This window comes from Epinephelus fuscoguttatus, linkage group LG23, assembly GCF_011397635.1.
Source record: "Epinephelus fuscoguttatus linkage group LG23, E.fuscoguttatus.final_Chr_v1".
Classification (NCBI taxonomy): domain Eukaryota; kingdom Metazoa; phylum Chordata; class Actinopteri; order Perciformes; family Serranidae; genus Epinephelus; species Epinephelus fuscoguttatus.
This window is the reverse complement of record NC_064774.1, coordinates 9,848,796-9,869,974: the sequence shown is the minus strand read 5'-3', so window position 1 is coordinate 9,869,974 and position 21,179 is coordinate 9,848,796. Positions and strand designations below refer to the sequence as shown.

At 40.7% G+C, this 21,179-nt stretch overlaps 1 protein-coding gene across 1 annotated transcript in view; it reads right to left on the bottom strand.

The window, feature by feature from the left end:
• Window positions 1-3,164: 3,164 nt before the first annotated feature.
• Window positions 3,165-21,179, bottom strand: part of dvl2 (dishevelled segment polarity protein 2) — a 33,278-nt gene continuing 15,263 nt past the window's right edge. The window contains exons 3-15 of the mRNA XM_049568076.1: window positions 19,540-19,694; window positions 14,836-14,945; window positions 14,478-14,607; window positions 14,288-14,378; window positions 14,047-14,116; window positions 13,763-13,902; window positions 13,504-13,580; window positions 13,337-13,404; window positions 13,117-13,251; window positions 10,556-10,687; window positions 7,597-7,773; window positions 6,686-6,910; window positions 3,165-4,801 (exon numbers count right to left, since the gene is read on the bottom strand). Coding sequence (XP_049424033.1) covers window positions 4,239-4,801; window positions 6,686-6,910; window positions 7,597-7,773; window positions 10,556-10,687; window positions 13,117-13,251; window positions 13,337-13,404; window positions 13,504-13,580; window positions 13,763-13,902; window positions 14,047-14,116; window positions 14,288-14,378; window positions 14,478-14,607; window positions 14,836-14,945; window positions 19,540-19,694 — 2,073 coding nt within the window. The 3' untranslated portion in view covers window positions 3,165-4,238. The remainder of the gene's footprint in view (window positions 4,802-6,685; window positions 6,911-7,596; window positions 7,774-10,555; window positions 10,688-13,116; window positions 13,252-13,336; window positions 13,405-13,503; window positions 13,581-13,762; window positions 13,903-14,046; window positions 14,117-14,287; window positions 14,379-14,477; window positions 14,608-14,835; window positions 14,946-19,539; window positions 19,695-21,179) is intronic.

Below are 21,179 nucleotides of genomic sequence, written 5' to 3'. Positions count from 1 at the left end.
CACACCGGAAGTTGTCTATTCGCGGTGCGTCATGGGATATGTAGTTTTTTGTAGAGGTTATATGAATGACGACAATAGAATTAAATTATTGAATAAACATTAAAAATATGTATGACTAAATAAAACAAAATTAAAATACATGATTATAATTAGTATATTACACTAGTAGTTCGCATTAAATAGGGTTGGGAATCACCAGAGGCCCCATGATATGATATTATATTGATTGTTTTGTGATATACTAAGTATTTTGATAACATATACTGCAATGTATTGTGAGTAATTACCTTTTTTCAACTGTAAATGATGTCAGACTTTGTCAAAATCTGTTTTTATTGCAACAAAATGTCTCAAATGAGCAGAATAATCAATTTATTTTACTTCTAAAAGTCTAATTTGTAGTTTCTATATTACTAACTAATATTTATAAAGATTTTATATTTATAACAAAGAAATAAATACTTGCCATCAGTGTATTGATACAATACTGGCATGCAAAATATCACAATATTATACAATATCAATTTTCACCCAAACCCTGGTATTAAATGGGAACTACACCTATTTTTACAATTCATACATTAGGGACTGTTTGTTATTTATGGAGGGGGGGTTAGGGGAAGGGCGCACAAATTTAAATGATTGTGGATTGTATTTATTTTACCACCAGAAACTGTAATGACAGATATTATCGACGGTTTTCAACCTTCCATCAGAGAAACATAACCATACTGGAGCTTAGAAATTGATATTTAATCAAAGTCACTTTATTCTACGTGTCATTTAATTAAAATTTGGCCAAAATAAACCGTTCCCACGAACTAACCAGCGTGCACCACAAGACTGAAACACAGAGCGATAATGAATTGATCAACTTTAAGCTCCGTCACAATGTTATGCTGACCAGAGTCCAGCTACAGCACATTAAGATCACATACAGTATGTATGTGCACCACGTCAGCTAACACCAGTTGATTCGGTTGGTTTGTGAAGGACTGTTTGTTACTTTTAGTGACTACACTGAGTCAACAATATCAGTGTTTGTGAAACGGGTGTAATTCAGAGAAAACCAAACACTGAGTAAGACAAACAAACAGTGAACACAAACCAAAAGCCGTTACTTAAGTCTACGTATTATGTAAGTAAATTTCCCCACTGTGATGTAAAGAAAAAGGTCTTATGTCATCCTCTTATGTCATTATCATTAGAATCTTTGATATGACTCAGTATCTCTAAATAATGGCTTATAATATCAGAATAATGACAATCTTTTTCAAAATAACGACTTAGTATCACAAAATGAGTTAGTCTCAAAATTAATGACTTAGTATCTAAAACTGATGACTTAATATTTCACAATGACTTGAAATCTCCAAATAATGATTTAATACCTCAAAATGACTGAATACTACAAAACAATGACTAGAAATCTCAAAATAATGAATTAATATCTTAAATTGACTGAATATTAAAAAAATGACAACTCAATATCTCAAAATTATAACTATCTCAAAATAATGACTTTGTATTTCAAAAATAAATGTAAATCTCAAGATGACATAGTATTTCAACATGAAATCTGAAAATAATGACCTAATATTTCAAAATAATGAGTTAAAATCTCAGTTATGACTTAGTATCACAAAAATAATAACGTAACACCCCCAAATGATGACTTGAAATTTAAAAATGACTTAGTATCTTAAATAATATCTTAATATTTCAAAAATAATGGAAATAACAAAATGACTTGAAATATCAAAATAACTTAATGCATCAAAATGACTTAATATTTCAAATTAATGACTTGAAATCTCAAAATAATGACTTAATATTTCCAAATGACATGAAATTTCAAAATAACTTAATGCCTCTAAATACTTAATATTTCAAAATGATTTAATATTTCAAAAATAATGACTTGAAATATCAAAAATAATGACTTAATAAAAATGACTTGAAATCTCAAAATAATGACTTAATATTTCAAAATGACTTAATATTTCAAATTAATGACTTGAAATATCAAAAATAATGACTTAATTTTTTAAAAAAAGAAAAAAGACTTGAAATCTCAAAATAATGACTTAATATTTCAAAATAATGACTTAATATTTCAAAAATAATGACTTGAAATCTCAAAGTAATGACTTAGTATTTCAAAAATCACGACTAGAAATCTGAAAATAATGACTAGAAATCTGAAAATTATGACTGGAAATCTCAAAATCATGACTAGGGATCTCAAAACAATGACTTACTGATTTGAAATCTGAAAATGACTTGAAATCTGAAAATGACTTCGTATCTCAAAATGACTTAATATTTCAAAATAATGTCATGAAATCTGAAAATAATGACTAGGGATCTCAAAATAATGACTTAGTATCTCAAAGTAATGACTTAATATTTCAAAATAATGACTTAAAAACCTCAAAGTAATCATGTAATATGTCAAAATGAATATATATTTTAAAACGACTTGATAAGTCGTAAATAAAATAAAAAAAATTATTTTTAAATTAAAAATTTAAAATTTTTATTTTTAAATTAAAAATATTAAGTAAATACCTCAAAATAATTACTTAATATTTCAAAGATAATGACCTAAAATCTGAAAACCTAAAATAATGACTAGGGATCTCAAAATGTCTTAGTATTTCAAAATAATGACTAGAAATCTCAAAAATAATGACTTGAAATCTCAAATAACAAATGAATAAAATGACTTGAAATCACAAAATGACTTTATATTTCAAAAATAACTTAATCTCAAAATAATCTCTTAATATCTCAAAAATAATTACAACAAATCCTAATATCTCAAAATGACTTGAAATCTCAAAAAAATAATAATTTAATACCTCAAAAATGTTAATGTCAAAATGAGAAACAATACTATGATTATTTTCAAAATGTTTGTCAATGATTTTTAGATATTAAGTCATTATTCTGAGACAAGTCGTTACATTGGAGAAAGCGTCTCATTATTTTGAGTTACTAAGTCATTATTGTGACATTTCTCATTTTAACTCAACAGGATCTTTTGTTTTTTATCACACTCATGAAAATGGGTTTCCATAAACTCCTTGAAACACCTTGCGTGAGAAGGTTTGTTTTTAACATACTGTTGAATCCCCTCTTAAAATAACGACGTCTGAACAGAAAGTAAGTATCAAATTTATTCTCAAGTACACAAACAAAGGTGGCGATATGAAATCAAACAATGTGACACAGTCAATGTCATTCTTTTTTTTCTTTTTCTGAAATGTTGAATCTTCATTTAGCACCTTAATAGTTCGGTTATACATGATTTTATATAGTCACTCATACAAAAATGAAATGGGTGAATAATGCGAGTCAGTAACATAAAAAATAAGCATGGGGCGTTTGGATCACAGTAACTTAATGTAATCAGAAAGTACCGCTTTCAGCATCTCGTCTTCTCACCTATTAGTACCGTTAAGCCTCTACAGTCCCATCCCGAGTTACTGAAGACTAGGCCTACACAGTGATGACTAAACACACACTCACCTGACATTTTTGGACCTATTTTCTTTTCACATTAGAGCTTGTCGTTCTGTGTGGTTGCATTTACATAGGAGTAGTAGATATATACAGAGGAGTTCATTGTCAAACAATGCTGGAACATGATGTACCCGGAGTGTTTAAATGTCTCTATAAATGTTAAGGCACTCGATATACTCCTGCGCCGCCGACGGATCTGGCATAATGATCCAGATATGTAATCAGGATTGTATCCTTTTCAAGTACACAGTGTACCTGGCGCCCTCTAGTGTTAAACTGTGGTCTGTGCGCTTCCTGGATGGACAGCTCTGACATTCATAGCTGGTTTCTGGAAGGTAATTCCCCTCCTAAAATATATTTCAGAGTGCTGAGCAGCTCTGAGAGGCAATAAAATCCTGTAGGAAGTTTGCTTTCTGAGGAAAAACAAGCTCACTACTGAGATAAGAAAGAAGAACTGGTCTTTCTGGAGTTAGGATTTTGAAAAATATCTGTTATGTAGTGGATTTTAAAAAGAGAAATTTGACGTTGTGGACACGATTAAGTTTTTTCTTTGTCAACCCTGTTCTCACCAAATTTGTACCAAGTGCCCTCGCTCCAATGGGCCCTTGTGAGCTCGAAAAGCTTTCACCAGATCCTCGCCAAGACAAGTGGGAACCGTACACTAACTTCACATGAATGGTCACTCAACACCAAGACAGGAAGAATAAAAACTACATGACATCCACGAAGAACTCGCTGGGGTTCCCCATGGCCAGGTGGAACGACTGGCGCGACGCAGTCAGCTCTGGGGGAACAGCACCCAGGTCACGGGTGGGCGGGGCGCCAGGAGGCCCTCCTGGAGTGGAGGACGGGGGCGGGGGTAGAGCTGGGTGCATGGGCGCTGTGGCCAGCTGCTGCGCGTGAGGAAGAGCGTGAGCGGTCGCCATGGCCGGGTGTGCGTGCTGGGGTACCATCATGACCATCATGGGGTTGTACGGCAGGATACCTGGCGGGTAGGGCGACATGTGGGGCGGCTGGGGCATGCGGTGGTGATGTGAGCGCTGGGACGAGGCGTGGCTGTGCTCGCTGGGGGCGGCCGAGCCATGGCCGCGCCTCAGGCTGCTGCGGGTGGAGTATTCTGATTCGCTGCCGCTGCCGGAGCGCGAGTCGGCCCCGCCGCCTTCTCCGCCACCGCCGGAGGGTGATTTCTCCCCTCCGCCCACGGTGCTGCCTGGACCTTTGGTGCTGCGACGTCGCTCACCCTCGCTCCTCGTCGACCCGCTGCTTCGGCTCCCTGAGGGCGCAGAGAGAAGGCTGTTAGGTAACATGTACACAGGTGTGACCAGTTAAACCAGTTTCTGTCCGCAGCCTGTATCCTGGGAAGTCAAACAAGCAAGCAGACCTGAAGGAGACTGTACGCTACGTTACGGCCACTCACCTCCTAGTGTACAGCACGTTTATTAGACTGTTTCTTTAATGACTTTAATGAACACATTTTTCTGAAGATGAAGAGACAGTTACATTTCCGATCTCCTCCTGCACTCCTCGTACACTCTGATCCTCAAGTGTCAGCCTTTCATCCATCTCCTGCTACAACAAAACTCAGGAGCTTTCTGTCTGTACTGTCTGTCGTCCATATTTGTTTTCTGAAAGCTTCCTGACACGGCTGAAACAAGCTGTACCACCAGAGATCGTGGACGAAGTGTAGCATAGTTAAAGCAAGACAAGACTGTAGGAGATAACGAATAAATTTAAATAACGGTTAGACGGAACAAATCGGTAAAATGAATTCTCCATGTCAGGATGTATACAATGGCCACACAGACCACCACCTTCCACAACGCTGCCTCTGTTTAAAAGTGCAATATTACGACCTCCTCCACTGTCACTTTGTTTGTCGTTATATTAAACTCTTGACTCCGCCCTCTAGTGCCATCTGCTGGCTGTATCTGTGACATCATAACAGACGCATGGAAGCATGAGGGCAGTGACGTTTGACATGGACGTATCCATTTTCGTACGTAAAGGGAGAGTAAATGAGCCTTTAATGTGCCAGTTCAAATTCAACAAAGTCCACAAGTCGTTCAGCTTAGAGTTCAATCATTTAGACAGCACTGGTAGACACATTTTATAACAGAGTGCTTTACTTTAAAGACAGATGCTAAACAGCATTCTTTTTAAAAGGCAAGAAACCAAATACTGAACATTATCCTTTCCACAAACTCACAGCTTTTGGCAGTTGACTCTCAAATCTCAGACGTTTCCCTAAAGGGTTATTCCACTGACATTTTTAACAACACCAAGAACTAAAAATACAGCCTGGAGCAGAGACGTTCTCAACAGTGTGTCAAGTGGCTCTCACCTCATATATCTGGGTAAGATTATTCGAAAAATGATCCAAACTACTGAGTTACAGAAGGTTGTGGAACAGAGGCTGGCCAGGACACGACGTCACGACTTCAGCTCTCTGCTGTACTTCTATAAAGCTCGAGGACTGAGGAGATTTTATTTTTTTTACCGTCAAATCTAAAGCAACAGAAGCCAAGACGTCAGTATTTCTTTTTGGAAAATGTGTTTAGTATAAGACAGTTGTTTTGTCAGTGAACCTTGTGAGCTGTAATGGAGCCAAATTTTGTAACGTTACCTTTGTTACATGTTGCTGTTGTCCCTGGCTTCATATGAGTAGAGGAAAAGACCGCTAGCCACTAAGCTAATTTATACAATGTAAAACACCATAGGCTTGTGCTAGTAACGTTAGCATGTTCTATCTGTGGGGAAAACATGTTTAGTATAAGACAGTTGTTTTGTCAGTGAACCTTGTGAGTTGTAATGGAGCCAAATTTTGTAACATTACCTTTGTTAAATGTTGCTGTTGTCCCTGGCTTCATATGAGTAGAGGAAAAGTCCGCTAGCTCCTAGGCTAATTTATACAATGTAAAATGCCATAGGCTTGTGCTAATAATGTTAGCATGTTGTATTTGTTTGGAAAATGTGTCCAGATAAAGACAAGTGTTTGTCTGTGAATGCTGCGAGTTATAGTGAAGCTGATTTGTGTACTTGTCTTTGAAACTGTCTCTATTAAGCCATGTTTAATGTGTGTTTAATGTGTGTTTTGGGTGTAAATCCCCCTTTAATCAGAGAAACCGGTGGGTGACACATGACTGCCGTGTGTGCTCACCTTCGCTGTGCTGGCTGCCGGTGCTGCCGGGGCCATAGCTGTAGCTGGTGAGCTCGTGGTACGGTGGTGGCTGGCTGGAGAAGGCATGTGTAGGGTAGGGCTGATAGGGGAAGGTGTGCATCATGGGCCACGGGGAGGCACCAGGGAGGGGCAGCGGGGCCAAGGTGTCCTGGTCGGAGGCCCCACTAGAGCCATCGTTGTCGTTCAGGGACAGGTTGGCCATGTCTGGGTGGGAGATGGGAGGGAAGGAGATGAGCAACACCACAGAAAAATAAAAAAAAAATAAACTTTCATTTTCTTGATGGTGGATGGTGAGTACTTCTGTTCTGGAAATTGCTCTGAAACCCCTCTTTTTGTGAATATACCCATGAAAGTCATACATCCTCTGAATGCTCACAGTCTGTAGTTTTTGGCTGTAAAGTTTCACGAGGCTGTGATCATCCTAGAGGTCACAATAGGTCATTTTATACAGTGATGTCCGATTCAAAAAATGGTCTCACTACTATGAAATGGCTGCTATGGGGACTGACATCATCACACATGAATAAAACTGGGCTTATTGAATCCACAAGAGTCTCAGCTTTCCAGTCAGAGCCAGTTTATGCAATCCCAATACTGTCCAAGGACCCCAGTATGCAGAAATATTCAAATACAACAGGCGGAAATAACACATTTATATTGATACACACACAAAGAAGTGCAAAGCTTGTGGACAGTTTGTTTCTTTTCTGCTTGTTGTCGAGTGTTTTCTGGAGACTCTAATTTTAGCGATTGCATGACATTAAAGAAATGCTTCCATAACTGAAATGTCACATGTTTGTAACCACCACTGTCCCTGCAGAAGGCATGTGTGCAAATGTGATTAAGCGTAACATTCACACACAATGAGCCCATGTTCTCGAGTCACTCACAGTTCTCACAGTCGCTTAAATCTCCGAAGACGTAGTAACACTGTTCAGAGAAGGTGATCTTGTTGACGGTGTGTCGGATGAAGCCGGCCTTCAGCAGGTTGCTGGCGTACTTCCTGGCCTCGCGGCGGTCCTGGAATCCCTCGATGTGGTGGAAGAGCCACTCCACGACGTCGGAGCCTAGAGGCAGAGGAGCGATGTAAGAAGAGATGAAGCAGAGGAACCAAACTTCCCAATATACGTAGTTACTTCAAGTGAAATAAATGTAATTTGTACATACAGTATAATAAAATACAAATGGAAACAATACATATACACATTTAAAACAAAGGGAAGAGGATGAAAAGCATGAGTAGAAGTGAAAAGTGTTGGGGTGTCAAACTCATTTTAGTTCATGGGCCACATACAGCCCAGTTTGATCTCAGATAGGTTGTACCAATTTTTGCATGTAAAGAGTTACAAGTACATTCTGCAGCAAAACAGATGAGCAGCATGAGATGTCTTCAGAAAAATAAGTGTTATTTCAACAGTATGTCTCCACATTCAGTCAGTCTACTTCTCACTGTCATTACATGAGCATTTAGCCACACGCTTCCTGACACAGATTCTTTTGATCTGAAGCTGCTGATTGACAACATTTTGCACCATGTTCAATATGAACGTGGTCACAGCAAGTGTTCATTATGACATCAGAGAACTGTATTCTGGTCAGAGTGGAAAAGCCTCTGAAGCAGAATTTTAAATGAATTAGGTAACACATTGTTTAACGTGCAGCCTGAAACCTGGCATCTCTTAGTTTAGACATCTAGTGGGCCGGATCGGACCATTTGGTGGGACGATTCTGGCCCACGGGCGGCATGTTTGACACCCCTGGCCTAGCTCTTGGTTTACTTCCCGTTACCCTGTCAACCTCTGGTATGTTATCTTACTATATAATGTCCCACGTTTTTCTCCTCACTGACTTGGTCAATCCATGTGAAATTTGGCACAGTGGTAGAGGGTCATGGGAGGATGCCAATGAAGCAATATTACATCAATTGGCCAAAGGGGGGCGCTATAGCAACTGATTGAAATTACAAACTTTGAATGGGCATATCTCATGCCCCGTATGTCGTAGAGACATGAAACTTTGCACAGAGATGCCTCTCCTCATGAGGAACACATTTGCCTCAAGAACCCATAACTTCCAGTTATATAGATTTTCCACCATTTTGGATTTTTTGAAAAACACTTCAAATGGATCTCTTCCTAGGAAGTTTGAGCGATCTGCATGAAACTGGGTGAACATAATCTAGGGACCAATGTCTAAAGTTCCCTCTTGGCAAAAGTTGGAAAACTTACTAAAACTGAGCTTCTATAAGGCAATGAATATTGCGGAGGGCGTGGCTCATCACATAAAGGTGTATAACATCTCAAGGGTTTCACCCATCACCACGCAACTTTGTAGGCATATGACCACACATAATCTGAGGGGACCCCTCCATTATTGACCCCATCAAACAAAATGGGGGCGCTAGAGAGCTCATTTCTTATCTAGGCCTAACCGCCATATGGATTTTTACTAAGCTTGGTAGATATGTAGAACAGGACGCCTCAAGGTGACTGGAGAAATTTAAGTCTAATTGGCAACTGGGTGGCGCTATAACAACAGAAAAATGCTTCAAAATGGCTAAAATGCGACCGATCGCTGTGGCTCCCCCTGTGGACCAATGTTTGTTTCTTCTTCTAAATTTTGGTATGACTAAGTCATGGTATGGTATGCTGTACATAATCACAAAAACTGTCAGTAAGTCATTCTGTCAGTCAGTCATTCTGTCTACCCCACGTTTTTCTACTCACTGACGTGGTCAATCTATGTGAAACTGCACATAGGCATTGAGGACTGGCACAGGCAGAAGGTGACAAAGCTACCAATGGGTATGGACTAGTAGTCTCTAATAGTAATTCATTCAGATTGCTTATCTGTTGTGAGGGTCCAAGGACAGATGGATGTTGTATGCTGTGATTTGTGATACTGGGCTTTATAAATAAAATTGAAAATTGACACTAAATTCTAAACAATGCTGTACGACTGGATAAATGAGACTTTGATTATACAGCACGAGCTGTGTGAGAGTTTGTAAACAGGTGATTTGACATAGTTTTGCTGTTGTTAAACGTGGACAACCATGACTTCAATTCATTAATAATTTTCTCCAGCTTTGCATTCTTCGTTCACTGTGGAGACGTGAGGAAAACAACGGTTTTTTTTTGGTAAGTTTTAACTCTGAATATTTAGATCAAGACGTTTCAGTTCAAATCAGTATTACGTGTAAAACTGTGGGATCACACAAGACAAATTTAAAACACGACTTGATCATGGAAGCTGTGTTTTAAGTACCTAAACCAGCTTTTCCTTTGCAGTGAGTGACAGTTAGGACGACTGTTCCCAGAACAGGATTTCAACTAAATACTTTAATTATGTTGCACCAACAAAGAGTGAGTGAAGTCTGTGCAGACCATCTACTGAGGGAGTTTAGCAGCATTTACATTTAAAGACAGTTAAAATGCATCAAATGCCATTAAACACCTCTGACATGCTCAAAAAAATAAGCACAGGGGAAAAGTTTAATATAGGCAGCTTGTGATATGAAGTACGTGTGAACGCCTGATGAACTGTAACCTGCTGGATAGTGACTGTGTTATGATGAAATTACTGAAATCAGAAAGTGAGCTTTCCATTCCAGTCAGCACCAACTGGACAAACGTGTAGTTTATGTAATCGCTCCTTGTGATTCAGTTGCAGGTGATTCCAATTTAACAGATGTTTCCAGTCAAAACAGGCACTTCAGTTTTTTCTTTTCCTCCCACAAGTCACACGGTTTTAATTCTGAGAAAATAATGCCTGCCCTGTAAAGTCCTGCAAGGCACAAGCAGTTCATGTAACTGATGTACTCTTAGTTTTTCCACTGTTCGGTCTTACCCAGGAAAGCGTTGGGGATGGTGATTTTCAGCCACATGCGGTCCCTGACCTCCAGACCCGACTCTGGTGACGCCATGGCCTTTGCAACCGACGCCATGTCAGAGTGCAGTGATAAGTTGAAGTCATCGAAACCTGCAGAGAGACAGAGGGGCACTTTAGGAAAGTGTAGACATGAGAGGACAAATGAAAGACGACAGAGAGGTGAAATCTGAACTGGGTCAACATGAGAAGGCCAGGAGTGTAACTTTGAGCAGGAGATTAAAGGCAGGAAAGCAGCAGACGTCATTTATCACATCATATAACAACACAGACAAAAGCAGAAAGACAGATGTGAAAGATGAATCCTGCGCCAGTGTCCTTCATAGAGACAAACGGACGGAGACAGCAACAGGAAAAAGATATTTTAACATCACTCAGGCCTTAAATATCGACAGACTGACAGTAGACAAGGTTTAAAAGGGGAAGTTTAATGAGAGGATTGTGTGGATATGAAACAGAATAGAGAGAAGAGGTGACTTACAGCTCACAGTAGGGCTGCACAGTATGAGGAAAATATGCAATGTCATTGAATATCTCAATATTACTGGAGATAAATAAACAAAAAATAAACTGAAAAATGAAGTCAACGCATATTTATACTTCTGTGTTGAATCAATGTCGTAGCTACGGCATAGGCTCTGTGTTGACATGCACCTTCCCAGAAATGTAACTACACATCACAGTGATGCAGACCTCCTGCCTGTTTCTGTAAGCTGAAACCATTTCCCTCAGTGGAAACTAAGCTTTGATTTACTTTGATTTCACAGATAAGAAACAATAAATTGTGAAGACAACAAAGCCTCCACAAAAAGAGCATGTTAAGTCTTGTGTGTGATTTATCCTGGCTTCATATGAGCAGAGGAAATCTCTGCTAGTCACTAGGCTAGTTTATACAATGTAAAATGCCATAGGCTTGTGCTAATAACGTTAGCATGTTGTATTTGTTTGGAAAATGTGTTTAGTATAAGACAGTTGTTTTGTCGGTGAACCTTGTGAGCTGTAATGGAGCTGAATTTTGTAATGTTACCTTTGTTAAATGTTGCTGTTGTCCCTGGCTTCATATGAGTAGAGGAAAAGTCCGCTAGCTACCAAGCTAATTTATACAATGTAAAATGCCACAGACTTCTGCTAATAACGTTAGCATGTTATATATGTGGGGAAAGTGTGTCCAGATAAAGACAAGTGTTTGTCTGTGAATGCTGCGAGTTATAGTGAAGCTGATTTGTGTACTTGTCTTTGAAATTGTCTCTATTAAGCCACGTTTAATGTGTGTTTAATGTGTGTTTTGATTCTACTTAACTTTACAGAAACCTCTGCCGCCGACTAGTGTTTTGAGGGTGTAACTGCAGAGTGACGTAGACACACCACCACACAAGTATAAATGTTCACAATGGCGTAGGTGTCGTGCTAAGGCTACAGTGTAGGGTCTGTCGCACAAGTGTAAATCCAAAGTTCCACAATTAAGTGCCAAAGTTGCAGTACCTCTAATGGCCACTTGAGGCCAGCTCCGAGAGTGAGTCAAACTCATAGACGCCCATGTTAAAATGTCCAAGTTAACAGCAAAAATAAACATGTTTACAGCCTGGTGCAAAATACAGTTTTGGTCTCTATAGCTAATTTTAACATTCATGACAGCTGTACAGGAGGTGAATTTTTATATAAATCACCCATTTAGGAACGCATAATTAAGGGCATGGCTGCTTTGAGTGACAGTTGGGTGCCATACGTCAGAGTCCTGTCATTGTTCTGGGTGAAAAGACAAACATTCAGATCGGACGGTGGGTGCTGGATGATAAATAATATAAAATGAGAATAATAATATTTGAATTTGAAGTTTTAATTCTCTACTTTGACTTTTTGTTTCAGCTCTGTCTTCTGCGCCAGCCTGAATGTGAGTCTCTTCAATCAAGTGTGTTACTAACAGGCACGTTAACTGTGGAGATATCTTGCTCAATATTATGACAATACGCATTTTATCAATTACTTACATTTTAAAATATATCGTCTTAGTTTCACATGTATAAAATGCCCCAAAATCATCACTTCAAACATGCTACCTAACCTAATTATTTTCACAGCGCATGGTTAATACAGGATTTTTGGTTTCAGGTTAGGCCACAAATCTGGTTGCAGAACTAATTGGTCATGTGTACGGCTGGCGGAGCGGGTAAGGTATTGCATGTCGCGGTTCCGCCTCAGGAGTGTATCTTAAATATCAGACCACTGCAGGACTGTGCCATCTGTTGACAAGTCGCCACGACTGCGACAACCTTGGTAAGGTAACGTAACCCCAGCTTCACAGAGTATAGGTATAGTCGTAGTTGTTGCTATTTCAGAGTGTTCCGGTTGCCAAAAAACGTCTTAAAGGAGTCGGATATTTAGGTTCTCTGTTCATTTGCATTTTGTTTCCTCCATTATTTTATACAGTCTTTACAATAACAGACAATAAAAAACAGATACTGTGCAGCCCCAGCACACAGAAAAGGAAGAATGATTATGAAGACACCGGAAGAGGCTCTCACGTTCAGTCTCAGTGACGGAGGAGGAAGAGGTGATGGTGCTGAGGGAGGAGCTGCCTGGGAAGGCGGGGTAGGCCCCGGTCATCGCCACAGAGTGGCTCACCCACGCTGCCGGGTCAATGGGTCGGATTGGTTCATCTGCACAGAGATAAGTGTTACTCAGCCTGACATTAGTGTGCTATCAAACACAACAAGAGAACAGAGAAGGAAGTCCTGTACGTACTGCGAGGCAGAGTGAAGTAGCCCTGAGGAGAGGGGTCCCAGCACTTAGCCACTGTGAGGATGATGGGCCTGGCAGACACCAGCAGAATAAGGAGTCGTTATAATCACTGCTGATCACTTGTAAACAGACATAACTTGGTATCTGAAATGAGAAAAGCAGCGACTCACCCTGGCTTGTGTACAATCTCCCTCAGCACTCGCACTGCATCGTCGTTACTCATGTTCTCAAAGTTGATGTCGTTCACCTGAGACGGTTTAGAAGAGGAAGAAAAACATCTTCGTTAGACTGACACGTGAGTACAGCTGAAACAATCAGCCGTTCAATTTCATACACTTTCAGACACACCAGTATTCAGTCAAATATTTATATAGACAGTCATTTAAAGGAAAAACAGTTTAGGATTAGTAGGTCTTTATTCTTCCTCACCTGCAGCAGCATGTCACCAGGTTCGATGCGTCCGTCTGCAGCCACAGCTCCTCCCTTCATGATGGAGCCGATGTAGATGCCTCCGTCCCCTCTTTCGTTGCTCTGGCCCACAATGCTGATGCCCAGGAAATTATACTTCTCTGTATTGTGGAGAAATCAGTGCAGTGTTAACACCACACACGCAATTCAGACAAAAAGTTAAGTCGGTGTTTGTATTCTAAGTCTTGGCTGCAGCACTGATTTATACGTTTGGCTCTGAGGATCAAAGACGTCAGTTTACAGACCCATGTTGAGAGTGACGGTGATGATGTTCAGAGACATGGTGGAGTCCGTCACACTGCTGAAGGACGAGGCCTGGAGTCGGAAACCACAAAATTACCATGAGATTTGCTGACACTGCAAACGCTGACAAAAATGCTTTCTCTGAGCAAACCATCTCAGAGGCTCTCGAGATTCTTGATTCAGCGAGCATGAGCAGTTAGGAATAAAAACAGCACGAGAAAACGGGGCTTAAGTAGTACATACCCTCTCCAAACGTGGGGGGCGTTGTTTCCTGCGTCTGCGGTGCCGTTTGAGAAGCCTGGAGGCTGTGCTCTGCTCTGTCGCGCTGCTGAACCTACAAGTTCAAGAGTCAACAAGAGGTGAGAGGTCACAGGAGTCACAAAACTTTACTCGACAAAAAAAGACACCCAAACCTTCCTCTGTTAACACCCACCTGCTCATGGTGTCGTCGTCCTCGGAGTCGCAGAAGCTGGTGGTTTCCAGCTCGCTGCTCATCACTGTGCTGGAGCTCTCATACCCTGCCAGGTGGCGCTCCAGTCGACTCTGACCGTTCATACGAGGCCCTGGGACAGCACAGAAGAAGAGGGAAGATATTCACCTTGAATTTTCATGTTCACTCAAGTCAGTATTTGCCTGTTTTCCCTATAGACTACAAACATTCCTCACTTCTCTACATTCCTTGATTATATCACGTATCGTATATTCATTGTTTGGATGTTGGGGGTGCGCCAAATCTTGATGGCATCACAAAAGAGCATTTCTCATCGGCAGAGTGATCTGCAGTTTCTCACCGTGCGGCTCCATGCTCTCTCTGTGCCGAGGCCTCTCCCTCCTGAAGGAAACTACAGACTCTGTCTCAGTCTGGTCGTCCAGCGTCTCCACGCTGCCTGTTGCATTGGGGCTGTAAAAGAGGAAGAAGAAGCAGGAGCAGAGTCAGAAATAGAGCATAACTGTTTTAATGTAATAACTTTACCAGAGTGACATCTGGTTTTCCAGATGTGGTGCTCGCAATAATAACCAATAAACATGTTTTATAACTTTTAAAAACAGAGAGTGCTGCACAGATTTATCATCGTAGTGCAGTAACGCTGTCCGACTCAGGATGGACAGAAAAATCGATGCAGCAGATCCACATTAAGCTTTTGCTGGACTTTCATAGCTTTCAAATTATTTGGTGATGCCAGAATTTGACAATGTGAGTTGTAAAACTCTGTCCTGAGGTAGTAATGATTATTTGGCAGCTCCACAGTTTTGGAATAGGTTGGAAGAAGTGTTTTAACCTTAACAAACTGTGAACTCTAATGAACACAGTTCCACAGAGCGTCAATTAAAAAGTATGTGCAACAGAGCTTTGAGGAAAACTGGTAAACTGTAGTGTAGTGTAGTCGTCACTGTGGTAACAACTAATGAGGATCCTGAATAAAGAATAAAAAATAAAGAGCACAAATGTAGATATCAAAATAAAAACAGGATAAAGTACACAATAAAAAGTTAGAATGCCAAAAAGTATAACGTACACTTAATGACAATCTGATGTGAGATTACGATCTGATGTCATGAGATTTCACTGCATCAAGAAACTGTCTGAAACTGAAACTTTACACTGAAAACATCACATCACGCATGTGACATCATTTGAAACGTCATCAAATGCACTAATGGCATTGCAGTACGGAGAAACGCTCTGTATTGACATAAGAATTTGCACTTTGTTTAAATGCAGACAATATGTGCTGAATGTATTAAAATGTTATGTTTACAGGAAATGTAGCTGACATGTTGTTTTACAGTCACACTGTCTGGTTTGAGCGCTACAATATTCACTCAGGATTTTTTGCAACATTATTGGAGTCCATGTTTTGAAACTAATTAAGTAAAACTAAAGAAAAGAACGATAAAAAACATTTGCAGCTATTTTTGTAATATTCAGTATGATTATTATAGCAAGTGATTACATGACTTATTTTTTGGAGGTAGTAGAAAATCATATTTTTTTTCTCCTTTTGTCATTTGCCACAATTTCCTGCAGAAAATCATGTAAAAATGCTGCAATTTGTATCACAATTTTTGATAAAATACGCCGCAAATTCAAATTTATTTATTTTTGCCGCAAGCTCCTGGAGGGACTGCTTAATATCTTGAAAATTTTTGGGGCTCGCTTGTGATTCCTGAAAAGGGAATTTCACTAAGAAAACTTAAACAATTAGTGTCCTCAGTTCCCAAATGTTTACTGACTGTTGTTAAGAGAAACAGTGATGTAACACAGTGGTAAACAAGCTTCTGTACCAGCTTTATTGAGAAGTGTTGCAGACATCGAATTCAGAATGAGTGTATATTTACAAAAAACAAAGTTTATTAGTTTGAACATTAAATATCTTTTCTTTGGGCTGTATTCAGCTGGATATATGTTAAAAATTATTTGCAAATAATTGCAGTCTGCTTTTATAAACATTTAAATAGTGTCCCAACTAATTTGGAATCTGTGTTGTAATAATCTAGTATAAGTGAATATGTCAGTGTAGCTCTAATTACTACTGTAGAGTCACTTTTGTCACAGCCACATGCCACTAACATCGTACAGAGAAAGGAGCAAGCAGAAACCAGAAACCACGTCGTCACATCCACAGCTGGTAACAGGCCAATAAACATGTAGCAACAAGCAAATGCCCCCGTAAGCCTCCACGAGGCCGCAGGCTTCAGTACCATGCACACACCGACAAATATGCTGATTACATAGGCAGACAGAGCGCGGCTTGTGGTTCATGATGAAAGCAGTTTAAAAACAGACTTCTTTATCAGACAGTCACAGAGACCCTACAATCTGAATTACATTTAATTTTCCAGTGTGAGCAACGGTGCTGATCCTGCTCCAAATACAGCATGGAAAAAACATAGCTAACGTGGTTAATCCTCCTCTGGCTGCAACAACCGCACAGTTAGTGAAGTTAAAAAGAATATGTGTTTAATTTGAAATTCAAAAACCATCAGGCCACCTTACTGCAGCCGCAGGAGACCGACAGGACGACGTCCAAACACAAGAAATGAACGAGAGCTCTGCAGCCGTAATGGGAGGCTGCAGTGACGGGTGTGAACTCCATGTGACCCCGAAACCAAACTTAAAGAGCTCCAGACAACATACTTCTCGAGCAGCTCAGAGCGATGGTAAGAAGCCATTAAAATTACAGATACTTAGTTTGTTTTGGAGACTGCAGGCCCTCTTCATATTGCAGTAATGGTTTCCCCACATTTCAGCAGGATAATATGGATGTTAAAGGATAAAGGAAAGTCTTTCATTTAGAAGATCTTAATTTAATTCTGAAAATGCCCGTGAGGAGCCTGCCTTGTGGTTTCACACTCTTTAAAGCTGTCATAGTCACTATTTTTATTTTAACAATGGATCAAGTGTCTGTGTGTGATGTGAAAGAGACAGATTGTAGTGACAAACCCACAGAGAATTATCGCCTGCTTCAGTGTTACCTTAAGCTCAACGATGAGTTTGTACCCTCTTTCAGTTTATTCTTTTAGTTTATAGTCCGCAACATTACAGTTTTGCTTCAGCCTAAACGTTCTCATTAGCATCAAAGCTCTGTTAAACCCATCATATGCTCCCTGCCCAGTGCCCATCACTTAGCAGCAGACAAGACAAAAGCCACTTTAACACTGCCTGTTCAAGGCGGGAATATTGCACCTTTAAGCCACCTCGCAGAAAAGCTGAATGGTGGAACGGTCTTGTTCTCGCCTTTCAGACGGCAGCAGAGGTAGTAACAGCTCTGAAACCGCGGAAAGACAAGACTATGGGTCGGAAGTGTGTGACGTTTTGAAGACATGTTTCGCGTGTAACCCACAGTGGGAGATTTAAAAAGCAGCTGGCAGCAGGTAGCTGCTAACTCAGAGAAGAACAACAGCCATCAATGTCCACAAACTGGGTAAACAATGAGGTCTGTGACGAGACCAGATCAGCCGCCACATAACAGGGACAGAAAATGATTGAGACCAGACCATTGATTTAGCAAAATAAAATGACAAAAATCACCCAAAAAAAAAAAAACGCCAAAAATGAAACCAATCGTGATGGACTCAGCCGATGGGCGATTGGCAATATATCTGTCCAATCGCCCAAGCCTATTGTCGGTCAGGATAATGCGGCTACGCTAGGTATGTTTCAAGCAACGTTTACAGACAGAGAAATTTCTGTTAACTGTTTTCACTCCTTCTTCGTTTTATTCAACAGCTAAACCGAAATGATCCCACACCGGAGATTTGTATGAAGCCGGTGCTTCATCAAACTTCTGTCTCTCAACTCCTCCACTTGCCTTTGCCATGGCTCTCTAAGTTTGTTTTTCCCGCTTCTTTTCTGTGTGAGGCGAGCGTCACTTTCCCCGGCTCCAGTTACAACAGTATGGGGGGGGTGAGTGGGCGGAGCCACAACAGTGATTGGACGTTAACTCACAGGGAGGGCTTTTGTGCAGCAGGCTGATTGGCCGTTCTCTTTATACAACCATGGACTTGGCCTGTGGACAGGCACGCACACACAATGCAAGATGAATTGCAAAACTGAAAACCACAAGGGCGTATAGATCCGTGCAGGGCAGACCGAACGGTTCAACATTTTACCGAGGACAGCTGCATCCCTACTAAGTGTATGCTATATTGAGAGTATTTTCAGCACTTTACCTTGCTGTCAGACGGCCCGTTCCAACAGCAAAGGGCAAGGTAAAGCTGCGCAAATAGTCTCAATATTGCCGCATCTAGAGCCAGTGTTTGGTCTGTCCAATCTGGGCTACTGTAGAAACAACATGGTGAACTCTGTGGAGGAGGACCAACTCCCTATTGTAGCTAACGACAATTCTTATTTTCTTATATTCCATTTCTGCCAATATATCCACTTGAATCCTACACACTGGACCTTTGATGTTGATGCTTTTAAGTTGCTTAAATATGTTTTGTTGTTGCCCTTGTTCACAGCAGAACATTTCTTAGCTTCCCTGGCAGTACTCCTGTCTGCTTCTCCAAACTGGAGGCAGGCTGACAGCCATCTACTAGCTAACACACTATCTATGGTTAAGAACCTCATACAACCCAACTTTGAAAAATCCAAACTATCCCTTACAATATAGAACAAAAGCCAAAAACTTCTTCAGACTGTGTGTAAGAACATTAGAAATCCAGGTCGGTTGTTAAATGTTCTGAGAGCTTCTCCTGGTACTGGACATGTTAATAACAAGGGAGGCTCCAGCTAAGATCAGGTTCAAATGAGCTGTAGTATTCCTGCTATTCTTGTAGTAAGGTGATACTGGGAGTGTTTGTGATATTCAGGAAAAGATACAGTATCTGCTTTACAGCAACGGGAGAAGCACAAGTGTACGATGAGCTTTAACGTACTGGAGAAATAAATGTGCAGCGTTTGGCCGTGTGACGCCGCTCCTCAGGTGAACATATATCTGTAACGTATAAATGATTTAAATGGTGAAAATGAGTGAGTGTGCTTTGCTTACTGGAAGGAGGGCGGTCTGGAGTCCCCGATGCCCCCGGTCCTCTCTGCAGGTGGGGGTGGGAGGGGCGGAGGAGGGGGCGAAGGCTGGGTAGTGGTTTCCACAGGGGGCACCACTGCCACTGGAGGCTCTGCTGTTGGAGTGTCTGAAGATACCAGCTGGAACAAAGAGACACAAAAAAACATGAAGACACAAAAACAGCAGAGACAGGATGTGGAGTGAGATGTGGGAGAGAAACTGGCACCAAACAAAATGGTACAAATTGAGAAGAGGGCAGAGAGACGAGAGGGTGAGAAAAGGAGAGGAATGAAAGGAGGAGGGAGGAGAAGCGGGTAAGATGTCAATTACTTTGACACACAAACACTGTACTCTTTTCAGATGGACGTCTCAAGGGCATAGTGAAACGCTATCCCACACTTAACCTGTCTCTCTTCATTATACAACAACAGTGCCTACAAGCGCACACACACACACACACACACACACACACACACACACACAGAGGGAACACACATCAACAATTAGGATGAATGCCAAACAGCATCCAATTACCTGAACATTAAAAACACACAGGAAGGGAAGAAGATGGAGTGAGACAAAAATAATCTGGGCGTATTTAGATAAAATATAAGAAAGATATCGTCTATTTAACGCTGGGAATGTTCCAGATCCATGCACTTTGACACCAGAGCACTTAGAAATAACTGCACACACATTTTCAATCCATAGCTGTTGGCAGTTTGATGCATTCAGTGATTTCCTGATTGGATTTGACTGGGGATATTTCAGTTACAATACCAATTTTGACTAGTGTGTGAAAAAAGATTTTCAGAGAAGTGATACTGTAAATTTTGCAAGGAATTAATTAAAATAAATAAATAAATTTAGAGCAGGAATAAAACTGAGTATTTTATGACTAAATGTTTCTAGAGCAGGACAGCAAAAAGACAATATAAACTCAGTATCTCACTGGAAACAAAACTAAAATGTCAATAAAATAAACATATTCCTGACATCACAATACTGAGTGAAGTTTAGAAAGAATAAAGAACACAGACATCAGACACTAGCTCCTTTTACACTGCCAGATTTTTTGCGAATGTTGGGCCGTTTTGCAGGCAAGCTGCGAGCGTTTAGACACACAGAGCCGGATTGGCGAGTTGATGTGAGGTGCCCAATTTTCCGCCTCGCAGGGTAGACATATTGGCGGAACCCTGTTGGTTTAAAAAGAACAAGGCGCCTCTCCGCCATGGGAGGAGCTGTTGATGACACTGGCGGTAGATTAACAGGAAACAGCTGATAGCAGGAATTAGCGAGCAGCTAGTAGCAAGAGGGAAACACAAACCTGACAGACACTGTAAAGATGAGCAACTGGGGAGACAAAGAATTGCGCGCCATCCTTGTCCTCGCAAACGAAGAGGCCATTAATCGTCAGATGACGGGGACGGTGAAGGACGGGCCGATTTATGAGGGAATCACCGAAGGACTGACCAGCCGCGGCTTCCCTCCCACGTCACTGTTTACGTCACACGCTGAGCTACATGTTTCGTTACTTGCTCACGCCCCCATTGCCCCGAAAAAGGCACATTCTGTATGAACAAAAGTAGGTAGGCGGCATTTTGCTGCACTCCCCGATTTTGTTT